The sequence below is a fragment of the Carcharhinus amblyrhynchos genome, chromosome 16, assembly GCF_965287045.1.
Source record: "Carcharhinus amblyrhynchos chromosome 16, sCarAmb.v2.hapA, whole genome shotgun sequence".
In the NCBI taxonomy this organism is placed as follows: domain Eukaryota; kingdom Metazoa; phylum Chordata; class Chondrichthyes; order Carcharhiniformes; family Carcharhinidae; genus Carcharhinus; species Carcharhinus amblyrhynchos.
Window position 1 is genome coordinate 2,974,107 of NC_137339.1, and position 13,654 is coordinate 2,987,760.

Here is a 13,654-nt window from a genome sequence, read left to right on the forward strand (position 1 = left end):
TCCTCCACATTCCCATTCTCCAGCCTTCCACTTCCTGATCACCACACCAACCAACCACCCCTCCTCCCCACCTCTCCCTGCCTGCCACTGCCCGCCTCCTAGCTCAGAAGAGGCTCATTAACTCTCACTGGCCACTTTGCGCCAGTCCTTGCCTATGAAATGGGTACAACGGAGACCAGTTTAAGCTCAGAGCTTAGTTGAGGAACAGATGAAAGAGGAAATGGCCCATATTACCAGGAACATCACCCTAATCTTCCACCCCCCGAACCCCACCTACCCTCAGTCACCCTGTCCAGGGTGCTTTGGTTCCAGTAATGCACAGGAAATTCAAGATTGCAAATTCCAATAAGATAGAGATATTTCTGTGTAATTCTAACCAGGTAATGGGAAACACTATATTCACCTGTCGCATTTCTTCCTTTCTGCTGGAATAATTATTGGGATAATTGGAGTTAAAAATTCCTTGAATAGATTATGAAAAGAATGTTTAAATTGCAATACTGTACTGAGTTAAGGTGAAAAGTGGACCTTGCTCCTTGAAGTAGAGAGGTGTTCAAATTATGGGACTATAGATGTTTGTTGAAAACTAATTGAGCCCGAGCTTACGACAGTTTCTTTGAACAGCCACAGTCAAATAGTCACTTCATGGGACAGACCTTGAATAGTTGAGGGATATGGGCCGTGTAGAGGCAAAACAATATTAGATTAGAGAGGCATTTGTGTCAGTACAGACTGGATGGGCTGAAGGGCCTGTTCCTGTGCTGTACTGTTCTTTTTTTTTGCTCTTTGTTCTACATTATTGAAAAAAGACTCATGCTGCTGAAGATTTTCATCATGGAGTCATCAGGACAAGCATAAGAATGCCAAATTTCAAACAATTGCAACAACTTATACTGTAGGAAAAAAGTGTGCTGACTGCCTGGCAAGTCAACTTTGATTGGAAGAGACATTGCCATAGAGAAAGCAACATGGAACTATGGGTTATAGCATTTGTTTGAAATTTGGCATTCTTGCATTTGTCCTAATGAGCGTAAGAAGAAAACTTTAGCAACACGTCGCCCTTTTCAGCACAGTGGCACAGTGATTAGTACTGCTGCCTCACAGTCTCAGGGACCCAAGTTCAATTCTGGCTTTGGGTGACTGTCTGTGTGGAGTTTGCACATTCTCCCCTTGTCGTAGAAACTAGGCACAGGAGTAGGCCATTTGGCCCTTTGAGCCTGTTTCACCATTCATTATGATCATGGCTGATCATCAAATTCAATGTCCTGATTTGGCCTTCCCTCCATATCCCCTGATCCCGTCAACCCCAAGAGCAAAATCTAATTCCTTCTCGAAATTGAGATGTTTTGCGTCGGCATGGGATTCCTTTGGGTGCTCCGGCTTCCTCCCACAGTCCAAAAATGTGCAGGTTAGGTGGATTGACCATGGTAAATGCGCAGGGTTATGGGAATAGTGCCTGGGGGTGGGGGGCCTGGTTAGGATGCTCTTTTGGAGAGTCAGTGCAGACTGGATGGTCTGAATGGCCCCAATCTGCACTGTAGGGATTCTATGGCTCTATAGAAATGCAGGGAAGAGATAAATGGGAAGAGTCACAGATGCTTCGCTTTCCACTGAGAAGTGTTTTAAGCACCTTAACAAGAACTGGAACCCAATATCAATCCATTAATTCTAATTTACTTATCCATTGCACTAAAATATCTACAGTTTGTGCAGAACAAGTGAACATTTTTTAAAAAAAGCATGCAGTCCCATCCAATCCATTCCAATCCCAAAGAAAGGTTTTATAACTGACTGGATGAAAGGAATGTGACTGATGATTTGATAAGACAGGAGAGAGAAATTCATTACAATCTTCATCACCTGAGTGTACAACATCACTCAAATAGCAGCATTTAAATTCATCAAAGTGAAATCAGAGGTGATGTCAGGAGGGTGAGTTCTGCAATAAATGTCTTATCAGTGTTCACGCCGGGGCAGGGGGGGCCCCGGGGTACGGTTTCCCATCCCGCTGCGGTGAACGGAGCTTTGGCTGGGTGCCGCGTTCTCCAACCTCGCTGCAGCGGGAGTGAGGTGTGAACGGTCGGTAAGATCACACCCGTGATGTTTCCAGCCTGATTTCCCTCTCTACACTACAGCCAGGCAAGGCTTCGCACTCCGGTACTAAAAATGTGTCCCGTAATGCTTAACAATCACTGCTGGCGCTCTCAAAACCCCCCATTGCTTTTAAAGAACAGTAAAGGAAGGTTCAGGCACCGTGAAACATTCTAATCAATGCTTCCCAGCCTGGATTCCAATAAAATCTCCCTTTTAAAAATTTAACAAGATTAGCATTTTAACATGAAGTCATTTCGGTGCCTGTAACACCCCCAGTGGTTGGTGGGAGATAGGCAACCATTGGAAAGGCAGCCCCCAGCCCCCCTCTTGTCAAACAACTTTGAACCCAAACATTACACAGTTCCTTCTAGAAAGACCTTTACACAATTCTGAAGGTTTTAAACATGTTCAAAAGTTCAATATTCATATATATTTAAAATTAACATTAACAGGCTCTCATAGTTAGATTAAAACAATCAAAGAAAATGTGTCAGATTATACAATGTACCTATATATGAATTCTATTTTCACATTTATCAGTCTTTTCCTCGATTATAATTGATAAAACTGCCTGTGGTTTTACGGTAATTTTAAACCCTGTTCTTATTATTTATTACTAATATCTATAGTAAGTCTACTTTGTCAATAAAATTTATTACATTTTCCAACATATATTGAGAAAAGAAGTTCTACGTGGCTAAGTCCAGCCCACTCCTAAGCTGCTACATGTGCTGCACCTAGAGACCTTAGTAATGACGGAGCAGTATCGAAATACTGAAAAGTGCCAAAATTTAGAGATGTGCTTTGTTTTTAAGTTACTACAGGACTAACATTAACCCAAGCATGCAGATAGCGACGTCTTCATCAAATTAATCTAACTGCTAAATACATAAATCTATTGTAAAAGCAACCTGCCCACCTTTGCATTCTTCTTCTTAAACTCTCTTCGTCATAAATATAGGACAAGTCACACCTCCTGGCACCATTAAAGAAGATAAAATTGCCATTTTTCTCCTTGAGGTTGCTGTATTCTAAGCAAGAAAATTGGGTTAACTGGAGTAATATGAGCTTTTTTAATTAATTATATTAACAATAGGTATTGTAACTTTGCGACTAGGCTGGTGTGAATTGATAAACAGTCAGGACAGGTTAGAAGGGAACGGTCTGCAGTCATTTTCTTCCTATTTTTATTGCTTTGAAGGGATTAACTGCTGTTGACAAATTCTTCTGCATCGTACATTAGCCAAAATTGAACTGGATTTCTTACTTTAACATGGGTAATTATTTCAATTAGTAAATTTCAAAATTGACGCAAAGGAAGTGATTCTTTGACAAATTTATGGCTGGATTTAATTCAATAAAACAGCTATTAAAAAAAATCTGAATGGGAATCTCCGCAGAATAGTCAGAAATTTAAATGCAAATGCTGAAGTTTAAGATTGGATTGATTTTTGCTGATAGATTCAAAGAAAGATTTAATTTGGGATATGAACAAAAGTTTTAACGAGGATTCTTCATTACTTCAATTAGACTGAAGATCTCTCCCTTCCAACCTTGCCAGCCTTGCTCATCTTTTCCTTTGACTGCAGCGAGGACAAGGCTGGCACAGTTCTGAACACATTCACTCCTTGCTAAATCCCACAGCCTTAATCTAAAATACTACCCTTGCATGCTGCAATCTACAACTATTGCATCCTCTCTTAATACACAGAGAATGTCTAAAGGTTTCAAAATTATTCTTAATTAAAGAGAATTACAGTTTTTGTTTTAAATATTCAGTAAGCACCCTTGTGCTGCTGCACTAACTCCATATTCCACAAACTCTTTTCTTACCCTCTCTTGCATGCTCTCTTCAAGTAAGTTGATATCCTTAATTCACGTCCATTAAACTGACCCTCACTCTTGATCAACATTCAAAGTTGACATGTTTCCCACCTTGCAAGACAAATTATTGCCAAAAAATGTTCTGCTATTTTTTTAAACCAGTGCGTTAAGTGGCGAAATAGATTAAAGTAGCACTGAGAAATACTCTTTGTTTATTCATCTATCAGTGTAAAATCTAATGATAGCAAATTGTCACGGAGTATATGTTGGAAGCATGTATTGACATAACTTAAGTGCAATGCCAAGACAATGGAATGTCAGTGATGAACTATCCATGGAAATTGCTTTTCCACCTCTCAGGAATGGTGGATTTTCTCTGGAACTAAAGGACTAAGATGTGCTGTTTTGCCCTACCAGCTACCAACACCTCCATTGTGCATTGGTGCATGGAACTCACAATTGGGATCTACATTTTTTCAAGACAACTTTGCATCTTTGGTGCAAGTGGTCAAAGCACGTTGGCTTGCGTTCTCAGCAGCTGGGCCCTTCAAACGGTTGGGGTTTTTAGCGGACGTTTCGAAATGTGCTGGCTCACAGAATGAGAATCTAAGAAACCACCAAAAGAATCGTAAACCGCGCTTGGCACATTGACTAGATGGTGAGGTAATAGAAGTCTATAAAAAACTGAGCATGGGTTTTAGACAACTGCCGCGTGAAACAATGCAAATATGACCGGCCCACACTGGGGTGGGACCACACACGGGGTGGGGGGAGTGGGAATTACCTGCTCCCCTCTTTGACATCATTGCTAGTCACTCCGTTATCCTTTCGCCGAAAGAGACTCCAGGGGGAATGACCGAGTCAAACATGCATCGCGTGGAAGGACACCCCCCTCTCTTCAAGGGGTCCCCACAGCCTGTGCGCTCAGCCTTAAATAAATACTGAGAGGTTCCACGGTTGTTAGGATCGGTCACAGCAGGGTCCGACGGTGCTCTCCAGGGAGAGCTGGGAGGCGTTGCGTAGGAGCGGGGCCAAGGGCGGATCCACCATGGAGCAGGTGGGAAAGAGCTTGTACCATCCAACCGCAGTGCTCGAGAGATCCAGCTCCTCCAACAGTACCTGGGCCACGCCCATGAAGTATTTCCGATCCATTCGGCCGTAATTACCCCACACAATCACCTTGCGGGATAGAGAGAGAGAGAGAGAGAGAAAATAAATGTGCTGAAATCCACCAAAGATCCTGAGACAGCACCTTCCAAACCCACAACCACTTCCATCTAGAAGGACAAGGGCAGCAGATACATGGGGACCTGCAAGTTCCCCTCCAAGCCAATCACCATCCTGACTTGGAAATGTATCGGCCATTCCTTCACAGTCGCTGGGTCAAAATCCTGGAATTCCCTCCCTAACGGCATTGAGGGTCAACCCACAGAACATGGACTGCAGCGATTCAAGAAGGCAGCTCACCCCCACCTTCTCAAGGGCAACTAGAGATGGGTAATAAATGCTGGCCCAGCCAGCGACACCCATGTCCCACCACTGAATTAAAAATAAATCACACTGACAGATTTTAATCACACCATCATTGTAAAAACACTTTTGTATTTTAAAATATGCCGAGGTGATAGAAATCGCTGGTGGTTGTACATATCCTGCAGGGAAAGGACTAAACGCCAATCGAATCAGAGGCCCCAATGCCATATTGACCCTGTTTCTTTCTGGGCTCCGACTGCCCATTCCCCATAACCCTGCCGTGTTTTTCTCCTTCAAGTGTTCAATCCAATCCCCTCTCGAAAGCTACAATTGCATCTGTTTCCACAGAAACCAAGTAAATAAAACAGCGAGACAGCAGATCTCCTGCAAAGTAAGGAGCTTGCTACAAATCACTGTTGGAATGTCGAAAACACAGCGGCCGATTTGTGCACAGCAAGATCCCACAATTCTAATGATGAAATCATGCGTTTGAGTGATATTTTTGAGGGAGAGGCATTGGGCAGTGCCCGAGCACCTCGGTTTAACATTTTATCCAGGGTGGTGCCTCTGGCAGTGCTGCACTGCACCGGCACTGGAGGAGTGGGGTATTGTCTCTGTAATGAGGTTCTACAGTTATCCACTGTTACTCAGGAATCAACTGGAGCAGAGAAAGAAGGGGGGCGGACTTGTCATTTTCCCAGTGAAATTCAGCGGGCAGGGTGTGTCCCGGACACCCTGTACATACATTTATGAATGGACCTCAATCATAAGGCTTGAATATTTAATTGTAAAAGTAATCAGTTACCATTGATGGAGGCAGATAATCGACTGCTGAAACCTGAAAAATCCTTTGAGAACAGGAGTTAACTTATACAATAAACATAAAACTGAACCACTAACACGGGTGTAAATCACCATCGCTGTCATTCACCTTGTGAGGCAGGTCCACTTATACACCTCAATCTACGGCACCTGCCATTGCAATTCAGAATCATCAAGATCGAGATCAAATGTCATTTATTTAGTGCCGTTAACATAGATTTAACAACAGAACTAATCACACACACACACTCACACACACACTCACACACACACACTCTCTCTCACACACACACACACACACTCACACACTCTCACACACACACACACTCTCACACACACACACTCTCACACACACACACTCACACACACACACACACACTCTCTCTCACACACACACTCTCTCACACTCACACACACTCTCTCACACTCACACTCTCTCACACTCACACACACTCCCTCACACACACACTCTCTCACACACACACACTCTCTCACACTCACACACACTCTCTCACACTCACACTCTCTCACACACACACACACACACTCTCACACTCACACACTCACTCTCTCTCACACACACACACACACACTCTCACACTCACACACACTCACACACACACTCTCTCACACACACACACTCTCTCTCAGACACACACACTCTCTCTCACACACACACACACTCTCTCACACTCACACACACACTCACACACACACTCTCTCACACTCACACACTCTCTCTCACACACACACTCTCACACTCACACACACACTCTCTCTCACACACACACACACTCTCTCTCTCACACTCACACACTCTCTCACACTCACACACACTCTCACACTCTCTCTCACACACACACACTCTCTCACACACACATTACACATACATACTCACACACAATCATACAGATACACTCACCCATATTCAGACGTAGATTCACACACACTCACACTAATGTACTGATTAACGCCTGCAATACTCTGTGAAGTTAGTACCAGTCGATCTGGAGGCTATTATTTGTCCAGTCCAGTGAGGTGTGGTTGCTAAGGTACGAGCAATGCTCACTCCATCCCTCAATTTAAACATTGTCACCTGCTCTGTACTGACCTGCAGGATTTTTCCCTGCGGATTCTCGGTGAAGATTAGGATCTGCTGGTACAGCGGATCCAGAGATTTCCGAGCCATCTTTGTTTTCTTTTTTGCAATACAAGTTCCGTTCTCCAACAGGTAGAGTTTAATATAAGCAGCTGAAATGGGGAAAGGAGACAGATTACAGACCCCAAGCTGAGAGTTTACTCCATCCTGTAAATAATTCTCCCCTCGCTGTTAAATGACTGATCAGAACTGCCGAGGTCCACCAGAGAAAGGGGTGAACCCTCAGCTGCTCTGTAGGGCTGAGAAGTTCACTCTGAACAAGGCCAGGCCACAGAGACTCACACACCTTCCTGACTCCACTGACACGGCTATAGTGGGAAACTCCCGAGTAATCCCATCCTGATATAACTAATTCACTGAGGGAGCCGGGAGAGACAGAACATTGAGGAGGGAATAGATGGTCGAGGGGCATGTGGATAGTCAGGATGGGGAGGTGGATGATTGAGGGGCAAAGTGGGTGGTCGGGGTGGGGGAGCGCACCGTCGGGGAGAAATGGATGGTTGGGGGTGGGTGAGTAGTCGAGGGGGGAGTGGGTGGTTGAGGATGGGAATGGATGATTGGAGGGTGTGGATAGTCAAGGGGAGGGTTGATGATTGGGGGGGGGGTTGAGTAGTTGAGGAGCGAGTGAATAGTTGAGGGGGGGAATGGATGGTCTGGGGAGAGGAGATGATTGGGAGGGTGGACAGCAGAGGGTGAGGAGTGGGTGATTCAGGCCTGAGCTGTTTCCTGAGGGGCTGGTCGAGGGGATATGGGCAGCGATGCATTACCTGGTGGAGACTTGGTCCCTGGTTTCGGGGTAAGTCCACGAGCTTGAATCACCTCCACCTCAAGCTGGCCATTCCTCTCCAAAATTCCAATTTCCACATCACCTAAATTGGAAAAAACAATCTCCTGAGGTTTCTTATTCAGTCCCTGTTAACCCGACACACCTCAACCTGACATGAATAAAAGACTGAATGGAATTTCCCTCGGGTGGCTGTAGCTGTTACTGGGGGGCATAAATATCAGGTTCATGGTGGAGATACAGGAGGGATGTCCGAGGGAGCTTCTTCACTCAGAGAGTGGTTGGGGTGTGGAATAGACTGCCTGCTGTGATAGTGGAGTCGGACACTTTAGGAACTTTCAAGTGGTTATTGGATAGGCACATGGAGCACTCCAGAATGATAGGGAGTGGGATAGACTGATCTTGGCACAACACCGAGCGCTGAAGGCCTGTACTGTGCTGTAATGTTCTATGGAAGGAGTGGAGAGAAAAGCTTTCATTTGTACCAAACCAATGAATTGAAGAAGTCAGAATCCTGGAAGAGAAATAATAAGTGCTGGATATTTATGTTACATATAGTATATGTGTGTATTTATGTATATCATTATATATATAAATAATATTATACATAGTGTATTTTTTTCATGTTTCGGGAGAATGTTTTAAAGTTAGCTTTTTTTTACAGTCAGTCAGTATGTCTGATGGCAATATAGCTCAGATGCTGGGACAACAGGATAATTACTTATTTCAACATTGTATATAGTAATTTTCATAGGGCTATAGATCAGACAATCTCTACAGAACAGAAGAGGCCATTCGGCCCAGCAAGTCTGCATCAACTTTCTGACAGAGTATCTTACCCAGGCACTCTCCACTTTCCCTGTAACCCCACACAAATTTTCCATGGCCAGTCCATCTAGCCTGCATATCTTTGGAGTGTGGGAGGAAACTAGAGCACCTGACAGAAACCCACACAGACATGGGGGGAATGTGCAAGCTCCACACAGACAATCACTCAAGGAATCAAATCTTGATCACTGACACTCTGACACAGCAGTGCTAACACTGCACCACCCTGCTGCTGTGATAAGTACAGTTAATTGACTTTTGTTTACTTAGGTTCCCTTGGACTACTGATTAGAGTGATTGACAATCATGTGATGATGTAGTTTATGTGCGATCTTGGATCTGTAGCAGAGAAAGAAACAGGCTTTAGCAGAAAGGTATTGGAGTTTTGTTGTTCTAGTTGGAGTCAGGCTTCTGAAAGCTCTATATCTCTCCGAAACATCCAAGGCTGTCTACACTCATTATAGAGTGTATATTTGTGATCACTAACTATATTTAAGATGGTGATTAAGTCTGTAAGACAAGTGTTGTTTATTTGGAACTGATATAGTGAGAAGTTATAAATTAGAGTTATTTCTTTTCACGCTTAAAGATTGTTCAGCTGCTTCATTTTGTTAAAGTTATATTTAAACTGTGTTAGGAATAATGCTTGTTTTGATTAAAATGATCCTTAATTTGACAGTGGAATTACTCCTGAAGTGAAATATCCTTTCCTTACATTTATGCCAAAATAGAAAAATTGTTGGAGTCTCGGCTGGCTTCATACTATACCTTCTGATTCTAACACAAGAGAAAATCTAACCATTCCCCAAAAATTTCAATAATATTAACATCACTGAATCCCCCACTATTGACATCCTGGGAGTTATCATTGACCACAAACTGAACTGGACCAGCCATATAAATACTGTGTCGACAAGAGTAAATCAGAGGGTGGGAATCCTACAGTGAGTAACTCACCTCCCGACCCCCCCCAAAGCCTGTCCATCATCTACAAGGCACAAGTTAGGAGTGTGATGGAATACTCCCCACTTGCCTGGATGAGTGCGGCTCAAACAACACTCAAGAAACTTGACGCCATCTGGAAAAAGCAGTTCATTTGATCAACAGCCCATCCAGCACCTTAAACATTCACTCCCTCCTTCACCAACGCTCAGTGTGTACCATCTACGAGATGGACTGCAGAAACTCACCAAGGCTCCTTCAGCAGCGCCTTCCAAACCTGAGATCGCTACCTTCTAGAAGGACAAGGGACAGCAGATACACGGGGACACCGCCACCTGCAAGTTCCCCTCCAAGCCACTCACCATCCAGACTTGGAAATATATCACCACTCTTGCCCTGTCACTGGGTGAAAATGGTGGAACTCCCTCCCTAAGAGCACAGTGGGTGTACCTACATGGACAGTAGCGGTTCCGGAAGGCAGCTCGCCACCACCTTCTCAAGGGCGATTAGGGATGGGCAATAAATTCTGGCCTAGCCAGCAACATCCACATCCTGAGAATTAATAACATGAATGTCCTGACAGAGCGGATGAGGTTTTCTGTTTAACTTTCACCCAAAGCTTCCAAACATACAAGACTTATTTCCACCCCGCCCGGCAGTGTGCATCAGCCTGGATTCTGAGTATTGAGACAAGGACATGACCTTCAGACCCTGAGCTGCCAGTGTTATCGCCCCAGCCACAGCCGGTGCCCAGGGTGATGGAGAAAACGATCCTGTCCTTCACCATCCAGTCACAAGTCGCAAACTCAGTGTAATTTCTGGATGGAGAACCGTGAGAGTAGGAAAGCTGTCATTTAATTAAAGGCTGGAATCACATCACAATCCACCGCACCGAGCCTGGGCTGCACTGCTCAGTACACTGCCTGAGTCCGGGGAATTCAGTCACATACCATTCACTCACCGTCTGTTACCATCAGACTGACAACCTTCTCAGGAAGCCTCTACATCATATTCATTGATAGCTGGAAACCGGATGAAGACGTGTCGGTTGGTCGGGTCTGAGAGTGCAGTCAGGGATTAGGGCTTTGTTTCTAAGGAATTCTCTGCAGGCATTTTATTATTCTCAACTGTCCACAAGAAGCATCCTGTTCGATTGGTTAGATAGGCTGAAGAAAAGTGGGAAATGGGGATATTGCAGAAGGCGGAGCCACGGGATTAGAATGTTGCTTATGTGCAAAATAGACATTAACAGCGAATGTTTGTGAAAATGACCCTTTTTGATATAACCTGTATGTGAGCAACTCAGCAACGTTACTAAATAGTTTTAATTAGAAGCTTTAGTATATGGTGTTACACTGACCCCATGTGGCAGAAAGGCTGAATTGATTCAGGGTCCTGAGGGTAAGGAGCCCGTTAGTTATTGACTCATAGAATCTCTACAGCACAGAGCAAGGACATTCAGCCCATCGAGTTTACGCCCACCACAATCCCACCCTTCCCCTGTAACCCCACATATTCACCCTGCTAATCCCCCTGACACGCAGTGATTAGCACTGCTGTCTCACAGCGCCAGGGACCCGGGTTCAATTCCCGGCTTGGGTTACTGCCTGTGTGGAGTCTGCACATTCTCCTCGTGTCTGTGTGGGCTTCTTCTGGGTGCTCCAGTTTCCTCCCACAGTCCAAAGATGTGTGTGTTATCCTGATTGCCCCTTAATGTCCTGAGATGCGTGGATTAGTGGGTAAATGTGTAGGGTTATGGGGATAGGGCCTGGGTGGGATTGAGGTCAGTGCAGACTCAATGGGCCAAATGGCCTCTTTTTGCGCTGTAGGATTTCTATGATTCATTAACTTTAGATTGACTTTGACAATGATGTATCTGTTACCAGTCTTATAAAAGAATTAAAGGCCATATTGTATCCCTATTAAGAGATTTTTCTGCTTTAACAGATGGGGGAACAGTAGGTGTCGGAGTACAGACCGGATGGACAATGGGCAGCTCCTCTTTTCCCAGAGAGCTGTGAGTTTCGGGAATGTGCTCACTGCTGGTGTTCTGAGCCCGGGTTTCTTGCCCTCTACAGGGAGCTGATCCAGGTCTCAACTGGCTCCGAGTTGGAGAGACCAGACTTCAACGGATACCACCTGCTGCCTGAGATCTCCGAGTTTTGATCGGAGAAGAATTTCGCAGAGTATTTTTTCCCTTATTGGCCCTGGAATTTTCTTTTGGGTTTCCTGGGAGATTGTACGAGAGGGGGAAGGAAAAAGAAAGACTTGCACTTCTATAGCACCTTTCCTGTCCACAAGATTTCCCAAGGTGCTTCACAGCTTATGAAATATTGATGCGTAGTCACTGTTGTGATGTGGGAAATGATGCAGCCAATTAGCACACAGCAAGATCCCACATACACCAATGACCAGACCAACTATTTGAGTGATGTTGATTGAGGGGTAAATATCTGTCAGGAAACGGGAGGGGGGGTGGATATTCCCCTGCTCAGTTTCAAACCTGTGCCTCGGGGGCTTTTACATCCACCTGAGAGTGCAGACAAGGGCCTCAGTTTAATTCTGAGGTGAAGGAGGCGCCTCCGACAGTGCAGCACTCCCTCAATATCTCACTGGAGTGCCACCTTTGACAGTTCCAGGCTCCTGGGTCCCACACCCTCCGATACAGAAGCAAGTGTGCTCCAACCTGAACCACAGCTGAATGAGCCAATGGGAGTGTCAGTCATGAGATCATAGAATCCCCACCATGTAGGAGGAGGCCACTCAGCCCATTGAGTCTACACCGACTCTCCAACAGAGCATCCCAGCCTGGTCCATCTCCTGCCCCATTCCTGCAACCTTTTAACCTTAAGCTGCACATCTTGGGACATTAAGGGGCAATTTATCACGGCCAATCCACCTAACCTGCATATCTTTGGACTGGGATGAAACCGGAGCACCCGAAGGAAACCCACGCAGACATGGGGAGAATGTACAAACTCCACACAGACAGTGACCCGAGCTGGGAATTGAACCTGGGTCCCTGGGGCCATGAGGCAGCAGCGCTAACCACTGTGCCACCCGGTGTCAAATAGTCTCGATGGATGAGCTGTTCTTTACCTTTCTGCTAATGTTGTGAGTCTCAGATCACCCTGAGACTGCAGTAATCTTCCTAGAATCATAAAACCCCTACAGTGCAGAAGGAGGCCATTTGGCCCATCGAGTCTGCACCGACCACAATCCCACCCAAGCCATATCCCCATTACCCCATGCATTTACTTTAGCTAGTCCCCCCGGCACTAAGGGGCAATTTAGCACGGCCAATCCACCCGCACGTCTGGAAGGAAACTGGAGCACCTGGACGAAACCCATGCAGACACAGGGAGGGTGTGCAAATTCCACACAGACAGTGACCCAAGCCAGGAATCGAACTCGGGTCTGTGGCGCTGTGGTGCCACTGTGTCACCCTACTTAATTGTATAAATTACACCCTCACAGTGATTTCACTGAGGTTTGATGCCATTTGGCTATAGGTTTGTCGCTCGTAATTGGAGTAATAATGAACAAAAATGGAAAGTAAGGTTTTGAAAATTGGCTGAACTCAGTGGCCATGAAGCAATGAAAATGTTCAGGAATAGGGGGTGGGATAAAGTAATCGTTCCAGGAAGGGGAATGAAACCAATTGTGAATAAAGGGGGTATTTCAGATTGTAAATCCTTTAATGAGAATGTCATTGAAACTAGATCATC

General features: G+C 45.1%; 1 protein-coding gene across 1 annotated transcript in view; it reads right to left on the minus strand.

Annotated features, from left to right (window-relative positions):
- Positions 1 to 1,163: 1,163 nt before the first annotated feature.
- Positions 1,164 to 13,654, minus strand: part of rims4 (regulating synaptic membrane exocytosis 4) — a 75,968-nt gene continuing 63,477 nt past the window's right edge. The window contains exons 4-6 of the mRNA XM_080204349.1: positions 8,140 to 8,241; positions 7,325 to 7,464; positions 1,164 to 5,097 (exon numbers count right to left, since the gene is read on the minus strand). Coding sequence (XP_080060475.1) covers positions 4,879 to 5,097; positions 7,325 to 7,464; positions 8,140 to 8,241 — 461 coding nt within the window. The 3' untranslated portion in view covers positions 1,164 to 4,878. The remainder of the gene's footprint in view (positions 5,098 to 7,324; positions 7,465 to 8,139; positions 8,242 to 13,654) is intronic.